Source organism: Panthera leo, chromosome E1, assembly GCF_018350215.1.
Source record: "Panthera leo isolate Ple1 chromosome E1, P.leo_Ple1_pat1.1, whole genome shotgun sequence".
NCBI classification, from domain to species: Eukaryota; Metazoa; Chordata; class Mammalia; order Carnivora; family Felidae; genus Panthera; species Panthera leo.
In genome coordinates this window covers 58,156,194-58,178,078 of record NC_056692.1, presented here as the reverse complement: position 1 = coordinate 58,178,078, position 21,885 = coordinate 58,156,194, and the positions used below count along the sequence as shown (strand labels likewise).

The 21,885-nt window shown below is 63.3% G+C and overlaps 1 protein-coding gene across 11 annotated transcripts in view; it reads left to right on the top strand.

Annotated features, from left to right (window-relative positions):
* The window catches only part of RBFOX3 (RNA binding fox-1 homolog 3), a 458,058-nt gene that overhangs the window by 377,910 nt on the left and 58,263 nt on the right, over nt 1–21,885 (top strand). For 4 of the 11 annotated variants that reach the window (XM_042917406.1, XM_042917396.1, XM_042917403.1 and 1 more), the window contains exon 1: nt 1,373–1,435. The exons of 5 other annotated variants lie outside the window; for them this stretch is intronic. In XM_042917406.1, the coding sequence (XP_042773340.1) occupies nt 1,385–1,435 (51 nt within the window). In that variant the 5' untranslated portion in view covers nt 1,373–1,384. Of the gene's footprint in view, nt 1–1,369; nt 1,436–21,885 lie in introns of those variants that run through there. 2 more of the 11 variants (XM_042917395.1, XM_042917397.1) reach the window with 2 other exon arrangements.

Here is a 21,885-nt window from a genome sequence, read left to right as displayed (position 1 = left end):
CTCGAACGGTGGCAAGGAGGAGACGGTCCCTCACGGCCAGGTTCACCTGTGGCTTGTCCTGGTTAACTGAGCCTGGCCAGGGGCATCTGTCCAGCGTAAACGTGTGGCAGGCCCGTGGGGGTGTGTGTGGCTGGTGAACTACAGATTTATGTGCACACACGCGCGCACACACACACACACACACACACACCTGTGACAGGGATGCTGCAGGGGACAATCAGGACCCGTGCCAGGCAGGGACTGGGTTCAGAGGTGGGTACATGTGCTCTCTTGCTGCATTGTGCGCGCACACCAAGTCCAGTGGGTTTGGGGATGGGGAGGGAAGGATGCGTTGTGAACAGTGCCCCTTGCCCCCCTTCCCCCCCCCCCCCATTAAATATCCACGAGACCATGTGCCTGTGGCAGGCCTACGGTGTAAACGGGGTCTGGGGGCCAAGGGGAGGGCGGGAGAAGCCCCCTGGGGCTCCAGCTGGGTTTCCAAGCTCTGGGCAGCCGAGAAGCGTTCCCCGCTCGCTCGGAAGCCTCTGCGTAGATGCCCTCATTACATCACCGACATCCCCGCCACGGAGCCGGCCTCGCTTATGAGAGGCGCCTCTCTGAACGCCAAGCAGGACGAAGCGCCTTCCGGTCGGGCCGCAGAGCCGCTCCTGTCCGCAGCGGCCGGCGGACACAGCGAGGCCGGAGGGAGATTCCAGACCCCGACCCCGCGGCGGGGGTGGGGGCGGAGGGGGGGCGGGGGGAGAGTGGGCGGCCGCCGGATTCGCCGAGGAGGAGGGCCGCGGAGGGGCCCGGGGGGGAGGGCGCCGGCGGGCGAGGGGTTAAGTGTGGGATCAGCTGTCGCGCCGTCGTTCCGGATTCTCTTCCCTCGGTGCGGGGCTCTGTTTGATGTTGGAGTACGCCAGGGGCTCCCCCTCCCACCGCTACACACGCGCGCACACGCGCGCACTCACACGCACACGCGCCACTCTTTGCAGACAGGGCTCCGGTGGCTCCAAAGTGACGGGCGCCCGCTCCCCCGCTGCCCTCACCCCTTCTCTCGCGCACACAGCCTACCGGGCCGTGTTCTCGCGCGCGCTCTCCCCAGCACCCCCGCCCGGGCAGGGGAGCACCGGGCAGTAGCCGCGCCGCTCGCCGTCCATGCCTCCCTCTTGAGGAGCGCCGCGCGGGGGAGGGGAGGGCCGAGGAGGAAGAGGAGGAGGAGGAGGAGGAGGAGACCGAGAGGGCGCCCGGGAGGCTGGGCGCGCGCACACACCGAGGGACGCGCGGAGGGTGCGAGCCGCGCAGCGAGCGCAGAGCTGCCTCCGGCCGCCGGGCGCCCCCCTGCCGCCCCATGCTGTGCTCCATGGCGAACTCGGGCTGCCTCCTGCTGTCCAACTCCGGCAGCATGCTCCCGCACTCCGTGCCCTGCCCGCCCGCCTTCCTCTACCTCCAACAGGTAAGCTGCCCCCGGCCCGGCGCGGCCCCCCGCCCGGCGCACGTGCGCCCCGCGCCGCCGCCCACCCCGCGCTCGGCCGCCTCCGCGCCGCCGCCGGGGCCCCGCTGCGCTCCCCGCGTCATGGCGCCGGGGCCCGGCGGGGGGAGCGGCGGCCGAGCGCGGGGTCGCCCGGGGCGCGCGCGGCGCCGGGCGGGGGGCCGGAGTTTGGGGCGTCGCTCGCAACTTTTCCGAAGGCGCGGGAGGGGGCGGCGGGCGGAGTCTCGGGGGAAGCCGGAGGGGAGGGGGCGGGGGTTCTCGTCGCCGCGGTCACTTTGGGGAACTTCGCGCCGGGCCGCGGGGGGCGCGAGAGCGGGGGGGCGGGAGACCCCCCCCGTCTCCCCGGCCGCGTCGGGAAAGCCGGGGGGCCGCGCGGAGGCGGGGGCGGCGGGGGCGACGGCGGGGGCGCCGAGCTCTGCTGCAGCGGGGAGCGCGAGCGGGCCTCGGGGGAGACGGGCCACCCGCCTGGTGGGGCCGGCGAGGGAGGCCCGGGAGCTCCGGCCGGGGAGGGGGCTGGGGCCAGACTTTTGCAATCTGCTGGGCTGCGCAGGAAGCTCCGGCTGGTGAGGGGGGCAGAAAGCCAGAGCGACTCTGAGCCCCCAAAATCCCCCAGGACGCTCCAGGGGAGGTGAGCGCAGAGCATCAGCTTACTGCCTGCCCGCCTGCCGTGGTGTGCGGGGCGGGGGGTCCTGCGATCCCACCCAATGCGGAATCGGTGCGGTCCCAGGCCTGCATTGGAGACGGAGAGGGGCCTTCCTCGCCTCCCCCAGGCCCCTTGGTCTCTCCGGGCTGCTGTTCCCAGTCCCAGCCCAGCCAGAGCCGACTGGGGGCTGCAGTAGCCTGCCTCACCCACCGTGGCCGCCCACACCTCGGGGCCTGTCCTTCCTCCTGGCACTGTGGGGCTGCCTTTTTTATCTGTAGCACCCTGAACCTCTGCTTGGGCCTGCAGGGGTGGGGGCGGCTGCCTGCTCGAAGAGGCCTGGGGCTTGAAGGGAGAAGCCCGGTGAGGCCTGGAGAGCTTCGGGCTGGCTGTCCTGGGGCCTGCACAACCCAGCGGGAGGGCTCCCTTAGGACCAGGTGTGCACCTTGGGCTGGGTGTGGAGGTGGGAGGCAGAAGGTAGTGGGTGTCATGGCAATGCTGATGGTCAGGGTCAGGCCAGGCCTAATAGCCTGAAGCGACCATGGACCCCCGCCGTCTCTCCCATGTATCATTTGAAGAGAGGAGCCCAGAAGTGTGTGTTTCTTGGAGACGATGTCAGGCTCCAGGTGGAGCTGGGCCTTTGGATGGTGGGTTCTTGTCTTTTTGTGCCCCTTGGGCTCTCCAGAGAGCCAAGAAAGAAGGGACCATGGCAGGTGGCTCAGGAGGAGCCGTGGACACAGCAGGCAGAGACGGGGCCCTCAGAGCTGAGCCAGGTCGGTCAGCCCCTGGACTGCTGGGTACTCAGGTCAGCCCCTTACTAGGATCCGCGCAGTGGGGATCGCCGAACACGTCGGCAACTGCAGAGGAAGGGCCGGGGGACTGCCTGAAGGTGAGGAGCAAAGGGCAGCCGGAGCGGCCTGGGATCCAGAGACCCTGGCCCTCGATCCCACCCTCCATAGGACCACCTGTGACATCTGGGCAGTCCTGGGCACAGCTCAATAGCCACAAAAACTGCTGAGGGGACCCCTCTGCCCCCAGGCAGGCAGATGTCCAAGCCCGAGCCGTGGCCGACTCCCGAAATTCTCCATCATCACGTGAGTTGCACGCAGTCAGGGTGGACCCGGGAGGTCAGCCTTCCAGGGCATCCCAAATTTCCATGAGTACAACAATCGCTTGGGGATCTCTGGGGTGGGGCCCAGGAATCTGCATTTCTAACAAGCTCACAGGTGAAGTCACGGGGCAGACCACTCAGGTAGCAAGCATCTGTAGCACCCTCCCCGGCCACCGGAACGTATGCCCTGGGCTGCTAGAAGAGACTCCAGCCCCCTCTGCAGACAGTAGGATTGGAGGCTATTCCAGGGCTTATTGGCTGTGTCAATAAGCAAGTCAGGTCCCCTCTCTGAACCTCAGGATCTTCCTCGGAGAAAGCGTCCTGTCCTCCCAGGCTGAATGGGAGGGTTGAGTTGGGATGAAGTACCAGCCAGCCTCTGGAAAATGCCAGATGTTGGTATCATCTTGATGGAGTCAGACGTGTGCTCGTAGTTGGGGTGAACGTGCCAGCAGGACCGGTGAGGAAGGCACTCTGATTCTTCCAGGGCTGGGTGACTGCGTCCCCACCTAACGGCATTTGGAACTTTCTGTAGGGGCGGCGGGAAAGCAAGAAGATGCCGATGAGCCGTAGCCATTCCGAGTGGGTGTCAGCCATGAGCAGAATTGCTTCTGGGAAAGCCAGAGCGTGCCCACTGGGGCCAAGCTCCGAAGTACCCTGTTGCCTACGAGGCATTTCCGCAGCGGGTGGCCGTGTGTCTCCGTGGGCCGGGGAAGATCTTAACGCAGCCGTTTCCGGGCTGTCTTTGGGGGCACACGTTAATAGGAGCTCACGCAGGTCTGGTGGTCCAGGGCCAATGCAAGACAAAAAATGACACTTAGTTGGAGACCCTGCTTGTCCCAAACCACGTTGGGAGTGAGGCAGAGCCTCCCGTGTCCCCTGGAAGCGGAGGCCATGTGAGGAGGGGGCCTGGGGCGGCCCCTGGCCGGGCGGCCCCTGGCCGGGTGTCCAGGATCCAAGCTTGCCTCCCCCGCAGCCCCACCGAGGAGTTGCAGGTCTGCATGAGTGAGCCTTGGTGCCACATGTAGGCTGTGTGTTCGGTCTCGGCAGCACGTTTGATAACAGGAGCAGGAGCAAATACGTGAAATCAAGCAAGACAAGAGACGTGGTTTGCGGCGCATTAAGGTACAGCATTTAAACAGGCGAGCGTTGGAAACATACCGTCTTTCAAACTTGAAATTAGAACGTAAAACCTCAGCCAGCAGAATGCCGTTCTCTGTTAACGTGGCAAGCTCTTCCTGCTGCACGGGCTGGACCCCAAGTGTGCAGAGGACGGGCCGCGTCCCCTCTGGGACGCAGTGACTCCGTAATTCGTTAGAGATGCTCGTTGCCGGGCATCCTTTCTCGCAGCGTCTCGGTGGTGCTGATGTTTATTTGTCACAGTTCCCACTGTCCGCTGGACAAACTTCAGGTCCCCCAGCACCGGGAGAAACCCGGCTGCAGCTGGGCTCTGGCATTCGCTAAGAGCCTAGCCTAGCAGCCCCGGGCAGCGGTTGTGTCCCCACCTGCCCCGCCCGCCGCTGGGCCCTCGATTTCCCACGGGGCGGCCCGGAGCCCTGGTCCCCCTACATCTGGCCCCACCTAGGGATCCTGGGGTGCTGTCATCCGTGGTGCATTGCGGCCAGCCCGGCAAGGGGTGAGGTCAATACCGGTCACCTTTCAGAGCAAGAAGGAGCTCGTCTAGAAATCTAGAACATCAGCAACACTCCCTGTGAGGCCCTTGTCTGGGCTCCAGTAGAAGAAAGTTGTAAAGAATGGGGGGGGGGGGACCCCTGTGCCACAAAATGGGATTTTGTCACAGTAATTACTTCTTACTAAGCTGCAGTGCCCTATAGAGGAATCTCATCACCATATCCGATTGCAAAGCCGGGAACTCGCTCTGGGGGAGAGATACAGGCGCCTTAAGTTTCGTAGGAGGGAGCGCCGGTGACGGAGAGGAGGGGCCGTGCCGGCAGGATGCTGGCCGGTCCCACGGACAGCAGCCCCTGGAGACCGCGAGCACTGGGGCCTTCCTGCGGGCCGCGTTTGGAGCTCTGTTGATCTCATCATCCTTCTGTTCTTAATCAAGATGAAATCACAGATGGCCTTGCGTGCCCTCGACAACACTGGCAATCACCGGAAGTTTCCGTGGAGGATGTGGCGTTTCCACGCAGCTTCCAGCGTGAGGCGGGCCGCGTCTTGGTGTTGTTGACAAGACGCGTTCCCTCGGGGTGTGGAACCCAAAGACTTCTAGAGGGGGGGTGGTCAGGGAATCCTGGGGTCTATTTGAGATTCATTAGGAAGCTCTTCTATTAATAATCAACGGGGGGGGGGGGGGTAGCGGACCCGCTAACGCAGGAACTCTTAGTAGGTTTAATTACCGTAGCAAAGGGGACGCCCCTTCTGACACCGTCCGAGCACGCCTGACGGCTGTCTCCGTTCCCTGGGCAGTTGGCCTATCGCCTTGGTGTGATTCCAGGAACCCCCGTCTGAGACACATTTGCTCCAGGTGGCAGAACGTGCCCGTGGGTACGCCCCGGCCAACGGGAGGGGCAGGCACCGAACAGAAGCGTGTCCGCGTCTTGGGCAAGGCACGCGATCCACGTCTGCTCTGTTGCTGTCCCCTGGTCGCGGCGTCTGTGGCTTCTTACCCACTTTTCCCTCTGGCGGCTCACATTTGTTGTGGAGTCTGCTGAGCGTACGTGCGCGTTTTACAGTTGGGGAAACTGAGGCACGTAGAGGCCAGGTGACGTGCTGACTCATAAAGCCACCGGCCAGCAGAGCCTGGCTTCGACCCCAGAAGCCTCGGGCTGGGGGGGGGTATCGAGGACCGAGGAGGTCCTGCCCTCTGACCGCTTCCTGGCCACGCGCGAGACAGAAGTGACCCGATGGGAGCCCTCACACGGCCTGAGCTCTCATCTTGCCCACAGACTTGTCGCCAGCAGCGTTCCGGAGGTTTCCGTTGGGTTGGGGAGAGCGGACGTGGCCTGCCTCGTTGCATCTTGCTCTGCGGGCACGCGGGTTTCTCCGAAGAGCGTTGAGTGGGGAGCTCTGTGCGCTGGGCGGATGATGGGCACAGGAGCCGGGCGGGCAGGTCCAGCCCTGGGCACAGGTGGAAGGCGCTCCACGGAGGAGAGGCCAGGTGCTGGGCGTTCAGACCCAGCGGAGCACGAAGTCTGTGCAGAGCGGCCGCGGACCCCCTACTGCCCTGCGCGGCGCCTCTGCCCAGAGGTGGGGGCGCGTGGGGCATCTTGCAAGCCAGCGTGTCGCGATGTGGACAGACGTTCGTGTCTCGGGGCCCGGAGGGCTGGGGGTGGTCCCGGAAGCAGGTGGGGAGTGGCCGACCCTTCTCGGGACAGCGTTTGCGGGATTTTCCAATTCCATCAAGGAGGCCTGCGCCCGTCTCTCACAGTTACGGCGGGAGACTGAGGTTCAAATGATGTACCCTGTTTCCCAGAATCAGAAGTGAAGGGTTGGCTTGGCCATCATCCTCCCTGCCTTCGGGGACCCCCAGTGAGTCTGAGGAGCGGGTCCCCCCTGTGCTGAGGTTCCGGGTCCTTATCGAGTACAGAGAAGCCACGTGCTGACGGCCCCACACCAGGACCCGAGTTTGTGGGCTTTCCCGGCCCGTCTGGCTGGCAGGGCCGGGGAGCAAGCATGGTGGGGCACGGGGCTAAGCAGGCCGCAGCGGGCGTGCTGGGAGGTCAGCAGAGGGCAGGGAAGGACACTGCAGCAGGGCCGACTCTGCCCGCGGCCTGTCCCCTCCCCTGGCATGGCCCAGAGCCTGTGCCCACGACACCGGCCGGGCAGGTGCTGAGCCATAGAGCTTGGGAATCACATGTGGCCGCCGTCCTTGCAGGAGGTGAGGCTGAGGTCCAGGCCCACATGCTCTCTGGTCCTGGGGACAGTCACCTGAAGGTGGCTCAGAGTGGAATGTGGGGCTCCAGGGAGACAGCAGGAGCCCGCAGCGCCTCAGGCCAGCCCTGGGACGGGGCCTGCGGGCCTTGACTCCTAACTCAGCCGGCAGCGGGCCTGTGGGCAGCGTCCAAAGCTCCTGGTGGTGTGGGATCAAGGGACCCTCGAGGGCCTCTGTGACCAGGGGGTTGATTCTAACCCAGGTGCCAAGAAGCGGCAGCTGCCGACAGGGCTCCCTTACTCCCCAAGGCCAGGGCTTGACCAGCCGACCCAGGCCTCTGGGGTCCCCGTGAAGCTGCACATGGCTGTCCCCGCCTGCCACCGGCCTCTGTCCTCCTAGCCCCTCTCTCTGTGCTTCCTGACTGGCCTTCAGCCTTTGTCATCCTCCTTCGTGTCCGTTCTCGCTTCCAGAATTTTCCATGCTTCTGAGCCTCCCCCTTCTTCCTTCCCGGCCTACTTCCTCTCCCTTCCCATATTCGTTTTCCCTGTTTCTCCCCTCCACCCGTGTCTTCTTCCCCCAGGGGATTCTCACCCCCTCCCATCTTCTGATCCCTGGCCAGCCTGCATGACCCCCTCCGGGCCCCGCCATAGCCTGCCGGCCCACGGGCAGATTGCTACGTGGTTCCATCAGGGGCTGTGCAGCCTGGAGCCACACCGGCTGCGGGCTTCTGTGTCGCCGGTGCGGCAGGTGTGGTCCGTGGTGTCTGGGTGCCCGGGGAGAGCGAGCCCGGTTCTGGAAGGAGGCCCGCTGGGGCTGCAGCCGGGGGGCGCACGGGAGGCCTGGGGAGGCTCTGGGGCCAGCCGGGCCCAGCCCACCTGCGGCAGCCTCGAGAGGCAGTGGAAGCAAGGCCTGTCCTCCCCCAGGTTAGGAGCTCCGAGGGGCCATCAAGGTCTTTGTAGCTTCTGGGCCCCTGAGCAGCTCAGAGTCGGCAGAGGAGGGGGAGGGCGGCACCCCCAGGGCGTCCACGAATTATCCACGGGGCAGCTGTTGGTACCAGGCGCTACAGTAGGGCCCTGGGGGGAGAGTTGGAAACAAAGCCCCCCGCCCCCAGTCCTGTGCCCCCTGGGGTCACAGGCTCGACTCAGTCACAACAGATGAGTTCTAAGAGTGGCAAGCACGTGTCCCCCCGAACGTGGCCACGAGGGCACGTGCGGGGTCCACCCCGGTGGGCAGAGAGGGGGCCAGCCGACGTCTTCCCTGCCAGGCCCTGGCTTCTGTGTCTCGAAGGTGGGATTTTGCTTTCTCTTTCCTTCCCCTCCGGAGGGCTGTGGGGGCTGCAGAGACTCCCGCTTCTTGCCCCCCTCCCGGTCCATACCTGCCCCATCGTCACCAACCCAGGCATGCTGTCCAGCCTCTTAGTCACCCCGAGGAGGCGGCTTCAGTGTGTCCGGCGGGCAGGCGTGCGGGCGCAGGTATCAGACCGCAGTGCTCGTGTGCGGCGTGCATGGGAGCGTGTGGTCGTAGGCAGGCGTTGAGAAGGCAGAAGGAAGCCGCTGTGACGATGAAAACTGCCCCTTCTCTGCCCCACCGCGGGGAACCTACCACCCAGCGTTTGGGGGCGTTCCGGAGGGAAGTTCCCCTCGTCCCTCTGCCTCCACGCTGGGCCACCTGGCTGGGAGAGGACCCCTGCTCCCTCGTTCCTCGGTGGCTTCCTTTGTTCTCCTGCTTCTCTTGGTGGAGATGAGCAGGTCGGGAATTCAGAAGGAACTTGAGCAAGCTGTTAAGGTGAACCGAAAGGAAGCAAGCAAAAGAAACACGCAAGTTCCTGAGCCCCTGAGCGAATGCATCACCCTGGCGATGCATCTGGGGTCGGGGAGTCACTAAGACGTCATTGAGGCCAACCCCTTCCCTCCGGTTCAGCTTCCGCATGTGGTGGGTGCGGACTGTGTATGAGGAGGGGAGGTCCCACGACCTCTAGTGTCCCACTAGACGGGGAGCCAAGCGAGAACTCACTGCCGTCGCCAGCCACACGGGGAAGTGCCGGGGTAAAGCCTGGAGTAAAAACCAGGGCCAGGTCTGATTTCTGCTCTGCCCAACCTGCCGTCCTCCTGAGCCTCAGTTTCTCATCAGTAAAGCAGCACAGCCACCAGCGAGGGCTGCCTGGCGTGGGAGGTGGGGTTAGAAATGGAGAGCCTGTGCCTGGGGATTTGTTCCGTTTTTGGTGGGAAAGGCACTGCCGAACCAGGCGTGTTTATGGATGATAGGTCAGGAGAATGAGCAGAGGGCATTCCAGGCTCAAACAGGATCTCGAGAGGCTGACGGTCCTGGAAGGTCAGCAGGTGGGCACATCAGGAAGGACAGACCTGGACAGGACAGAAGGTGGGAAGGGGCGGTGGCTTTAAAGGAAAATCTCTGGGGCACCTGAGTGGCTCAGTCGGTTGGGCGGCTGACTTTGGCTCGGGTTATGACCTCACAGATCGTGAGCTCGAGCCCCGCATCGGGCTCTGTGCTGATGGCTCAGAGCCTGGAGCCTGCTTCGGATTCTGTGTCTCCCTCTCTCTGCCCCCCGCCCCGCCCCAGCTTGTTCTCTCTCCCTCTCTCTCTCTCTCAAAAGTAAATTTCAAAAAATTAAAAAAATAATAAAGGAAAATCTCGAAGGACATTTCTAACTAATTTCCCGTTGGTTGTCTTTGGAAGTGATGAGTTCCCTGTCACTGGAGGAATTCAACAGAGGCTGGGTGACTCACATGTCTCAGAGGCTCTAGAACAATGCTGTCCAGTGCAAATATGGAGCCAGCTGGTAGGAAAGTCTACAGTTTACGGTAGCCACTTAGAAGTGAGAAGCAGCAGATGAGCTGAATTTCGGTAATACGTTTTGCTTAACCTCGTATGTCGCAGAAAATCACCGCCACGTGTGATCAGTGTGAAGTAAGTTATTGATGAGGTGGTTTGCGTTTTTCATTTTACGCTAAGTCTTTGAAGTCCGGTGCGTGTACATCACATACCTGTTGGGACTAGCCACGTCTCTACGGCCCCGTGCTCGTGTGGGGTCCTGGTTAACAGACTGCGCCGATCCGGAACGTTTCCATCGTCGCAGAAAGTGCCGCTGGACAACACAGAACTCGGTCGGCCTCGCTGCTCAAAGCCTGGTCTTTGGACCAGCAGCGCAGGGAGCCAGCTAGAAACGCAGCCTCCTCCGTCAGAATCGGCATGGGACGGGAGGCCTGGGGGGGTCACACCGCTCTAGAACTCGGCGTGTTTCAGGGTAAGGACAGGGTGGCCTCGGGATCTGTGACCGCAGGTCTGAGTCCCATCGCGCCCTCCAGCCTGCTCGTGCCCGTCTACACACGCTCTGTGTTCCTAACAAAGTCCCCACCTGCCCGCGGCAGAGTGGAGAAAGCAAAACTCTAAATGGTGTGATTTTCTGCCCATAAGCATAAATCTGCTTTTGTGTATAAAATGCCCGTTTTAGTTAAGTGACAGTGAGACCCGCTGTTTCCACCTTCCCCTCTCTTTTTGGTCTTTGTTTGGTAAAAAAATAAAAGGCCAGCCACTGGAATCAATTTCCCCCTTTCTCCCCTTAAAAAAAAAACAACACATCGGGGGCGCCTGGGTGGCTCAGTCGGTTAAGCGTCCGACTTCAGCTCAGATCATGATCTTGCGGTTTGTGAGTTCGAGCCCCATGTCGGGCTCTGTGCTGACAGCTCATAGCCTGGAGCTTGCTTAAGATTCTGTGTCTCCCTCTCTCTCTGCCCCTCTGACGCTCACGCTCTGTCTCTGTCTCTCTCAAAAACAAATAAAAACGTTAAAAATGTTTTGAAAAAACGGGCGCCTGGGTGGCTCAGTCGGTTAAGCGTCCGACTTCGGCTCAGGTCATGATCTCGCGGTCCGTGAGTTCGAGCCCCGCGTCGGGCTCTGTGCTGACAGCTCGGAGCCTGGAGCTTCGGATTCTGCGTCTCCCTCTCTCTCTGCCCCTCCCCCGCTCATGCTCTGTCCCTCTCTCTCTGTCAGAAATAAATAAACATTTTTTTTTAAATTTAAAAAAAGTACATCGTACTAAGTGGTCCTGTTCAAAAGTCTGGAAGCCAGCGACCTACAGGAGAAACCACTGAGCCCGATCCACACACCCCCCCCCCCCGCCCCCCGCCTGTTTTTATAAAAAAGTTCTGCTGGAACGCGGCCACGCTCATTTGTTTACGTGCCGTCTGCGGCCGCCTTCGCAGAGCAGAACAGTTGCAACACAGACCATATGGCCCTCAAAGCTCCAAGTATTCGCTGCAAAAGTTTGCCAACCCCTGACCCGGAGCAGGACTGTCCGCGGAGGTTCAACGGGAGCCACCCCGGGGCGCCGAGGTTTCCAGCAGCTGCGTTTACCAAAGTTGCAAAGAAACAGATGAAATCCACTTGAGGGATCTGGTTGATTTCACCCGGTCCAGAATCCGTTGGTGGCAATAGCTAATGGACGTAAACGTGACCGAGATACTTGGCATTCTTTCTTCACGCTAAATCTTCGACGTCCGCTCTGTATTTTTTGCCCACGGCACGTTGCACATCGGACCAGCCGCGTTTCAGATGCCCGGCAGCCACATGTGGCCGGTGGCTGCTGTGGGGGGCAGCGCAGGTCTGGAAGGAAGGAGGCCGGTCCCAGCGGGCGATCTGGGGAGGTGGCTCACAGCAGCCGGGCTCTGCCGCGGGTATCAGTGGTGCATCTAGACCGTCTCAAAGGGAGAGAGACAGAGGGGCGAGCGCGTTCAGGCCAGCTTCCTCGACTGCCTGGAACCTGGAGCGCAGGGGAGAGAGTGACAGTGGGGGTGTGTTTGGGTCTTCGCGGAGAAACTTGGGCTTTTCTCAGTAGGCGGTAGGGAACCGTGAAAGGCCTCGAGCAGGGGGCCACGACATGATCGGATCTGCAGGCGACGAAGGTGAGTCTGGGACGGAAAAAGGAGGCTACAAGCCAGGGCAAGAGATAACGGGGCCTGACCCAGGGGTGGGCCGTGGGGACAGGGATACGGTGGGCTCGGTGAGGAAGATGTTGCACGTCCCCCGTGCACGCGGACTGTGGAGAAGGAGGGTCCCTGTGGCATTGGTGGTTTTTCTGGCTTGAGGTTGGTGCTGATGCATGGTTGGGTGGGCCGTTCCTGTGGCCGTGGCCCTGACCCCGGCTTGTGCGCTCAGCCCCGGGGCCCTTGCTCCTTGGCGGACAGAGGCCTTCCCCCGTCAGCCCCGGACTCCCCCCCCCCCCCCCCCCACCGCAAGCTCCAGACTGGGCTGCACGTCCCAGAGGAGGACCCTCAGGCCCTGCCCCCTCTTCTGGCCTCCTTTCCAGCCCGTTCAGCTGGACCAGAGAGGGTGCACCGGACAGATGTGAAGGCCTGACTGTATGATTTTGGCAGCTTAACTAACCCTTCATCTCTCATTCTCCCTTGACATCTGGTCTGAGCCCGGCTGCAACCCGGGCAGCCCCCCGAATCCTGCCCTCAGACATGCTTCAGAGCTTATCTGCAAGGTAGATGGGACCACCCAGCGCCTCGCTCCAGAGAGGCGGCGGCCCCACCCTGCAGCCCCAGCGTCCCCAGCCACTGCCAGACGCCTGGCCAGGGAAGGGCATGGCAGGGGCTGGGGGCCAGGCGGCAGGCGGCCTCCTAGGACAGGCTCCTGGGCGGAAGGTGACGGGAGCCAGAGCATCTGAGGGAGGGGCAGAGAGGGTCCCGAGTAGAGAATGCTCACCTCCGCGCCACCTGGGGAGGCCTCACAGATGAGGGGCCGGGGCGGTTCCAGGCATGGGGTCTGGGGGGGGAGAACAGGCCGACGAGCCAGGGGCAGCCTGAGCCGGGCTGGGGGTGCACCTGGCCAGCTGGCGGGAGGGCGCGTGGCTCTCACCAGGACTGCCAGTCCCCAGACACCCGCCTGACATGCTCTCATTTTCTTCAAGACGCGGCTGTCTCTCGTGAGACCTTCCTTGACTGTCACTAAGCCACCCCACACCCCTCCGTCCCCCTCCCCCCCCTCTGTCTCTCACCTTCCCCTGCTGTAGTTTTCTTCAAAGCCTTTATGGACACCTGATCCGTTTTACGCTGTACCTGTTGATCTGCCTGCCTCTAGGAGGGGAAGGACTCCTGTGTGTGTTGTTCACTGCCGGTTCCCCGGCACCTAGAACAGAGCCTGGCACGTGGAAGGTACTCAGGGAACCTGCGTGATTGAGACCCTGCCTCTGGCGGCCTCGGGGACCCAGTGGCCTGCCCTGTGCCGCCAGCCAGGCACCTGCTCCGAGCCCGTGCACAGCAGCAGGGAGGTGACGAAGCTGGGGCGGGGTCTGCCCTCCCAGCCCCTTGCAGGGGTTCCAAAGCTCAAGGGGCAGGAATGTTCTGGAGGCAAGCACGCATGGCTCATCTCCACCACCCACCGTTTTTCCCGTCTCACCGTGTGGTCTCTTTTTAATGAGCTAGAACCCGTATCGTAAACACACCCGTGCGAAGTGCGCAGCCCCCTGGTTTCCGTACGCTGATGAGGCTCTGCAGCCATCGCCGATGTCTGACTCCGGAACGTTTCTGTCCCCTAGGCATTAAGCAGCCGGTGCCCTGGCCCTGCCCCTTGCCCCTGGGCAGCCCCCAGGCTGCTCTCTCTGGGCCCACCTCCTCTGGACATGGCACACTAACAGAGCCCTACCGTCTGGGGCCCTCTGCCTCTTGGGCTCTGCAGCGGGGGGGTGGGGGGTGCCTGCAGTGGGGAGCGGTAGGGCCCTGCCCTCGAGGGCTTGCACGGTGTGGGGGGGAGCGGTTTCTCGGTCCTGGGCTGGGTGTGACCCGAGGAGCCACCCTCAGCTGGCCCCCAGAGGGGCCTCGTGGGAGAGGTTCACCCACCCACCCTGCACAGGATGGGTGAGTGCGTGGGCTTGGGAGCAAGAGGAGGGGGGAGCTTGGAGGGGGCCCCTGAACCTCCCCAATTCGGTCTCCTTATTGGTATTCTAGCATCTCGGTCCGAGCCTTGGCCCTGCCTAGGGTGCGTGGGAAATCGTCTGGTTTCTTCTGAGGAAGCCCAGACAGGAGATGCCCATCGAGCGAGCGCCTGGGCCAGAGGGGACGTGTGTGCCCGTCTCTGAGCTCCAAGGGCCAGCCGGCCGCTCAGACTCCCGCAGCCCCAGCACCGTGCAGGGGCCCCTTGGCAGAGGCGGGGCAGGGGCCCGGGCGGCCGTTTCAGAGGTGTCCTGGGGCCAGCAGGCAGCCTGGCGAGAGCGTGTGCGTGTGTGATGCGGTGGTCTCCAGGGACGGCCCGTGTGACACGGCCGCAGCATGGCTGACGACTGGGGACTGGGGAGAGGGCAGAGCGAGTGGCTCTGCGGGCTGGTATGTGTATCTGTGTGACGCAGGGCCCGGGGCAGGCGCTAGGACAGGGGGAGCGGGGAGGATGAGCCAGCAAGCGGCCTTCGTCCCTGCCGGGCCACCGTCTCTGTCCCAGTGCCCAGAGCCTCCTGCAGAGTCCTCAGTGTCCCAAAGTCGGGCCTCCCTGGGCGGGCCGGGCCTCGGGCCTCAGTTTCCTCATGGGTCCGTGGGCCGTCTGTGCCTCCTTCCGTCACATCCGGTGGGGGGATAGTGGCCGGTGCAGCCCCGGTGGCCAGTCCCAGGCCGGGAATGGCGGATGCTCTGGCCTCTTTAAAGCTGCAGATACACTCAGTCCAGAATAGGAATCGCCAAAACAAGGTCACTAAGTGTGTAGTTTATCTTAAATATTTCCGTGTAGCAAATTAACAGTTTAAACCTGGGCTGGAGCAAATGCGGTGCGATTGTGCCCTTCACAAGTCGATGACAGTGATTATCTTCCTGCAGAATTGAAGGCGTACATGGGAGGCCTGACCTCCTGCTCCTCACCCTGTGCAGCCTCCCAGTGGGCCCCGGGGGCGCCAGGGCTCCCCAGGAGCTGGGGGACAGAGCGGCCGGGGCCCTGGGGGCTGGATGTCACAGTGGGCCGTGTGCCCAGAGACTTCGGGGCGGTGGAGTCTCTCGTGGCGGCTTTGCTGTTACCCAGCTCCCATAAATCCGGGACTGACCACGGCCCCTCGCTCTCCACCCCCCACCTGGCCCTGTGGCTCGCAGCCGGCCGGGGACCCCCACCCTCTCCAGTTGTGCATCTTCTCCCTCCCTCCTCCCTGGAGGGGGTTGGAAATTGCTAGAACCTTGTAGGCTCTGTGCTGCCCCTGGGAGTGGGGGGACTGGAATGGACCCTAAGAGGATCCAGCAGCCAAGAGAGACAGCTTCCCGAGGCCCCTCTGGCATCTCCGGCCGCCCTCTGGCTCCAGGTTGGCCAGGACCCAGGGTGGGGCCGACCGGGAAGGTGTGGAGCAAGAAATCCAGGCGGGAGGTAGCGCAGGTGCACCAGGGAAACTGAGGCACCCACCAAGGGGCCCTCCCCCTGGGGTCGCAGGCAGACCCTGCCCCAGGCCGTTTGCAGGCTTGGGGTGAGGGCTGAGGATGCCAGCACAGGGTGGCTGGGAGGTCAGGAGACTGCGGCTTAGGGCCCTGGTGCCCTTTCTGTAAGGTGGGGCTCAGGGCCCCTGCCATGCCTGCGATGGGCGAGAAAGGGCTGCGTCCCACGGGAGGCTGCAAGGGGGCCGTGCATCACTTTCAGACCCACATGCGCAGTGCGGTGCTGGGACGTTCACACCCCTCCAGATCAGCGCCGCCGCAGAGGGGGCCTGATGGAGACCCCGGAGGGCAGGTGTGACCCCAGAGGGCAGGCGAGGTCTTCAGCCTCGTGCCTGATAGAGAGGGCCTGTCGCAGACCCCGCGGAGCAGGTGGGGGGAGGATGTCCTCGGCCTCGTACCTGGCCCGGCATGCTCTTCCTTGAGTTTTCCCAGCAGCCCAGCCCAGAGGCCATCAGCCCATTTTACAGAAAAGAAAACCTGAGGCACGGAGAGACCAAGGTGGGGGTGGCGTGCCCGTCTTAGGAAGACGGAGCTGACCCCTGAGGTGCCTCCTGCAGAGCCCCCCCCGCTCCCCCTGGTTTCCACGCGGTCACTTGTTTGAGGGCGTTTCTCCCGGAGAGCAGGGACTCCAGGTTTCTGCCCCTTGGGGGTTTTGAGTCTAACTTGCCTGCCGTGACCTTCGCCCACCGTAGGGTGTGTGGTGGGTGACTTTTAATAAACGTGTGGCTGTACGACCATCGCTGCCAAAGGACAGAAGTCATCACCTGAGAAGTTCTTTGCTGGCTTCCTTTGTTTTGATTCTCCCGCCACACCTGGCTTGGGGGCAGCCCTGGCGGGCGGGGTGGGTGGGGTCCACACCGCCGACACTTCCGCCGCATCGTGTGCTCAGGAACGCACCGTCGGGGCCTCCCGCCCTGGACCTCAGTGCTGGGTGTCCAGCGTCCCTGTCCCCGAAGCTGTGCCCTAGCTCAGGACCCTCCTGAAGCCCCTCTACCTCCTTGCCCAGATCAGCTCCCCCTGGGTGGCTCAGGGTCCCCCCCGCCACCCGTGGCTCACAGCTAAACCTACTTAATTCTTTTGATCTTGGTTCAGAAATCAACCCCTCCAGCCATTCCGCTGCTGCTTCGCTGGGTCTGCAGCCTGCGTGGGAGCCCTGGGCGGTCGACACCTCGTAGCGGGCTCCCCTGCCGCCTGCCCCAGCCCCCTGTCCTGAGCGCTGCCCCCACTGCGGGCCTGATGCCCGGCACCCTCCTCCCCAGGGCTGTGCTGGGTGGGAGCCCCCAGAAACGCAGAAATGTGGGCCCAAGCCTGGGTAATGCGTGGAGCTGGGTCTCCTGTGTCCTTTCAGGGGTCCGGGCTTGCCCGGCTCCTGCCCCGTGAGGGATGGGGAAGGGGATGGGAGGGGACGAGGCAAAGCCAGATTGGTCACCCATCAGGCTTGGGTCCCCATCACGGCTGTGGGCAGTGCCCGGTACAGAACCCTGCAGTGTTCACGCACGTCCCTGGGACTCCGTAAACCCAGGGTCTGCGGGTCATTGTTCCCTCCCAGCCAGGGGGGCAGGCGCCAGGCCCCCAAACTAGGACTCAGCCCCTCGAGACCGTCTGACCTCACCTAAGGTGTGCAAACCCACAGACCCCAGGAGAGGGGAGCATCCAGACCCTGGTGCAAATAAAGCCTGAAGTCCAACCAGAGAGCAGGGTCAGACAGCACCCCGGCCGATGCCCAAGGAGCCGGCTCGTAGGACAGGAAGAGGAACTGTGTGTGAGTCCCTCCCATCAGCCTGGCCAGGCCCTCTGTGCAGGAATCCGCGCCTGCGAGCTCTGCCTCCATGCGGCCACCCCCCGTCTGCACCCCCCCCCCCAGAGGGAGGGGACCCCACCGTGCCAGCCCCCTTCCAGGCTTCCCCGGCTCCGTCTGAAATGAGAACCAGAGGAAATAAGGAGCTGGCAGTTCATTTGCGAGCTGCATTGTGTTGGGGGCTCTTAATTAGACCTAATTAGACTAATTAACTTTCAAATGAGAAACTTGGATTTTTTCTCCTCTCTCCATTGCCTTCTCTTTGTTCCCCTTTTGGAAAATGAAACAAAGATAAATATTTGAATGGCTCGAGACAGCCTGGGGCGGGGAGGAGCCAGCCCGGGGCGTTGGGGTGGACGGCAGGGGTACAGCCCTTCTGCCCTGCGGCCCCCCTCCCGCCTCGGTCTGGCTGTGTCTGCTCTGGGGCCTGGGCGCTTCCCTCTTCCCTGGGAAGACCGGGGTGTGGCCGGGTCTCTCCTTGGCAGATGGTGCCCATTTTGTTCCTGGTGCCAGAAGTGGGGGATGAGCAAGATGCGGGGTCCTGTGGGGGACGTGGGCGCAGGGGGAACTCAGGGCGTGCACGGTCCCCTGCCCCCCAGCCCAGCTGCTCCAAACCCCCCACCCACGTGAGGCTCAGAGCAGGGCCCCATCCACAGCCCGGAGAACCCGCTGTCTTTGCTGCGTCCTCTGCCCTGTAGGCCACCAGCGAAGCCACTGTCATTGGCAAAGGTGGCCCTTCCTAGATGCGCCCAAAGGTGTTTATTCCGAAGCAGCTTCCTTCCTGCCACTGGGAACGGAGACCCTCGCCCCCACACTGAAGGGGAAAGTGCTGCCCACCCTGGGGAGGGGGTCTGACCAGGCGGAGGGTACCTTCGTCCTCCTCCCCCTGAGAGAGGCCCCACGGCCTCCTGATTCTCCCTGCAGACCAGCACCTGCATCTAGGGGAATTGGAGTATTAATGGAATAACCCCAGAAAGCGTTGGGCCTGGGGCCACGCTCGGGGAGTCCTGATGCCGTGAGCCGTCCTGTCTCCCCAACACCCCCTGGATGTGGCTGCAGCATCCTGCCCCAGGGCCCCCCGTCCCCCCCCGACACCTGCAGCCCCGAGAGCCCATGGGTAACCTGAGGATCGCAGCAAAGCCCACGCCTCCCAGAGGGCCTGGGACTTGCCGCCGTTCTTTCCAGAACCAGCCAGGGAAGAATTCCCACCACCAACACCTCCAGGCTTCTTCATTGATTTCCCCTCTGCCTCAGTCCCAGCTGCCGGGGTCACGGCCCCAAGGTGGGCCCTGTCAGCCGAGGGGAGCAGGAAGCTGCTTCTGCTGACACTCCAGAACTTGCTCAGGGCAGGGGGCACATCCCACCCCCGTCAGAGCCGGCCGCCTGCCTTGCGCCCCTCCCCCGCCCCACGTTTGCCAGGCTCAGCATAAGGGGCAGACTTTGGACTCCCAAGCGGGCCTGGGCAGGGTGGGCTGCAGCAGGCTTGTCTGGACACCATCTGGCCAGGAGCCGCCCGAAGCACCTGGGCACAGAGAAGCCACACGCAGGGAGACGGTGCTGCACCTGCTGGTCCCTGGCAGGGGCCCCGACAGAGCCAGGCACCCTGTCTGCACGCCTTTTGCGCCAGCCAGAGGCAGGAAGCTGGCCGGCACAGGCAGGCCACGGGGGCCTTCCTCCGGGGCTCCCCACCCAGGCAGCTTGGAGCCCACAGTATGTGGGCACAGGTGGAGAGGGAACTTGGGCCCCGCGGGTGGCTGGGCGAGCCACCTTCCTGTCTTTCAAATCCCACCCTCTGGCTCTCAGCTTCCAGGGACTTGTTCTCTTGGCTGGGTCTTCCCAGAAGGATGTTCTCCTGGATGACAGCTCCCTGAAAACAGAGGGTCTGGCTCAGAGTCAGGAAGGGGGTGTGCAGGATGCCTCCAGGCCCTCCACGCCCCTCCCCTCCCACAGGCGCCCCAGCCTACAGTTTGCATCCCTGTTCTGGGATCCAGGGCTTCTCGGCACTTGGCACGGACACCTCCTGTTGACACCCAGGGCACCGAGGGTCCGAGAGGGCTGAGCCAGGTGGCCTCCCTCCCCTAGAAAGGCCCCTGGCCCGCAGAGTTCAGGCTGCTCCGTGTTTCCCGGGCCAGCTCACGGAGTGCCTTGTCCCTGGGGTGCATGGGCTCCACGGAGGGGCCGGCTGGGCCAGGGGCAGGGCGGGTGTGCGGTGGGAGGAGTGGGCTGCACAGGAGGGGAAGCTGCTTTTCTCTCCCACGGCTGGAGCCTCTCTGTTTGGGGGTGGGAGGTGGCATGGGACCAGCTGTCACCGTCTCTCCCCCAGGCAGCCCCCGCTGTGCCCGCACTTGCTCAGGAGTGTCCCTGCAAGCTCTCCTGCACCGACCCTGGTCCCCGTGGCAACTTCCTCCCGGCTCCAGGTGGCACGGAGAGGTGGGCGGGGTGCTCTGACACACCAGAGTTTGGGAACCGCCAGATGCAGAAAGTGTGCCGTGGGGCTTTTCCATCCCAGCCACCTGCGTTCTCCCTGTGCTCTGCTCCCCGCCTTCCTCCAGCACTGTCCCCATGCGTCTGTCCTGGCCAGCGGCCCTCTGCCCGCCCGCCTGTCTGTCCCCTCCACCCCCTGCCAACCCCTGGCCTCCGCCCGCAACACCCCAGGGCTTTGTTAGCACAACTTAGTTCAAATGTCTGATTAGTCCTTAGGAGATCGAGGGGTCAATTTCCCACAGCCTCTTCCTCTCCATTTAACTAATTTAACTGCACGATTGTTACAAATTTCATTTTATTATAGCCCTGCTCCTCAGTCCAATCGAATTACTAAAATCTCATTTTCTCAGAAGTGCTGAATATGTAATTAGAGGAAAAATGATGCTCCCGTCTGCCTATTAGGGTGGTTCATGCATGTGTGACATGTGACATGTGACGGCCACACAGATGTCCTGTGTGCAGTGCGCCTGGGCCACAGGCGGGGCTGGGTCTCACCGGGGTGGGGGGGGGGGGCGGGTGAGCACATTCGGTGTCCGCACCTGGAGGGACGGGCCCCCCCCCCCCCGTCGGTCGGTTCCGGGAGGAACACAGAACACGTGTGCGCGGCCGGCCCCGTCCTCGCAAGAGGGGAAAGCACATTAACTCCCCGATTACAGACTAAACAGTATCTGTGGGCCGTTGTAATTAAGGGGAAATTCAATTCCACGCTAATGCCCCATCATGCCAGGCTCGGCGAGGTGAGGCTGGGAGTGTGCGGCTGGCCCAATGGGACGCGGGGTTACGGGGGGCGGGAGCGCGCCCAAGCTCTGTCCTCCCTCTGCCGCAGCAGGGGCAGTGGGGGAGGAGGGCTGGCGGCTACTTCCTGACCCGCCTGGTACCCCCCTCTCCGTCTCCGAGGGGCCTGCCATCCTGGTGGCTGGGCCAGCTCCGTGGCTGTGGGTTTCATGCTGTGGCCACCGCCCCCATCACAGGAGGCCCTGGTCCCCACAGAGGGTGCACGGGTGGGAGGGGGCGCACCGGAAGGGCATGGCCGGGGGGGGGGTGGGATTCTGCCTGAACCGGAAGCTGTAGGAGCAAAGCTGAAGCTTTGGGGAGAAAGGCCTTTGACCCCCACGTGCCCCAGAGGGATATCGTGGTGTAGGAGGACTCCTCTCATGTCCCAGAGGGGTAACGTCATGCCAGGCCCTGGAGCAGGCTGGTCTGTAGAGATGAGACAGGACTGGGGTACGTGCCAGAGCCGCAAGGCCTTGCCCGACCTCTTTCTAGGTCTGTGGGGTTTGTTGACAGCAAAGGAGCATCTTGGGGTCCTCAGTGTCCCCCCACCTCACCCTCAACCTGCATTCTGGGCTCCGAAACACCAACGCCCGTAAGTCTTGCTGCTGTGACGTGGCTTCTCCTTGCCCCAGTCTGGACCCTTCCTCTGCTCACTCCTGCACATCCTTCAAGGCCCCAGCAGAGCCCCCTCCTCCAGGGAGCCTCCCTGAGTGTCCCAGGCTGGGTGTCCCCGTGATAGCCAGCCCGTATTCTCTGTCCTGCCATAGCTTCAGGTTATCTTCAGGAGGGCCTGTATGTCTAGCTCTAAATTCTCTCCTGGCTCAAGAGATGTGTTCTTTATAAAAAGATGAACAGGAACGAGTGAATCTCAACTCTTCTGCCTGGGCCGAGTCTCCCGGTGTTCTCCCAGCATTCTCTGGCTGAGAGCAGTGGCACAGGGGGCATGGGGCCTGGCTCCAGGCTGAGGGGCCAGCCGGAAGGAGAGCAGCCTCCGCTTACCGCCCTTCACCCCAGGATCGCCCAGACGTCAGAACTGGGGCCTTGGCCTTCCGGGACAGCCGGGACCCCACCCGGAAAAGCCCGAGGGCCCGTCCTGCAGCCTGAGGCCTGTGTGTCTCCTCTGTGCCCGCAGGCTCAGACTCTGCGCCAGTTCGGGTGCCCGTGTGGCCCCGGGTCTGCCGCTCCGGTGTGTCAGGGCAGTTGGGGTCCACGGGGCCAGCTGTGGCTCCGAGCCACCCGCCTCGCCTGGCGTCGGGGGAGCACCCCGCGTGGCTCTTTCCTCCGAGCCTGGAGCCGTATCGCCTTCCCTAATCCGCGGCTTTAACTGCTCGCCTCGGATCAGGGCAGAATTCCCC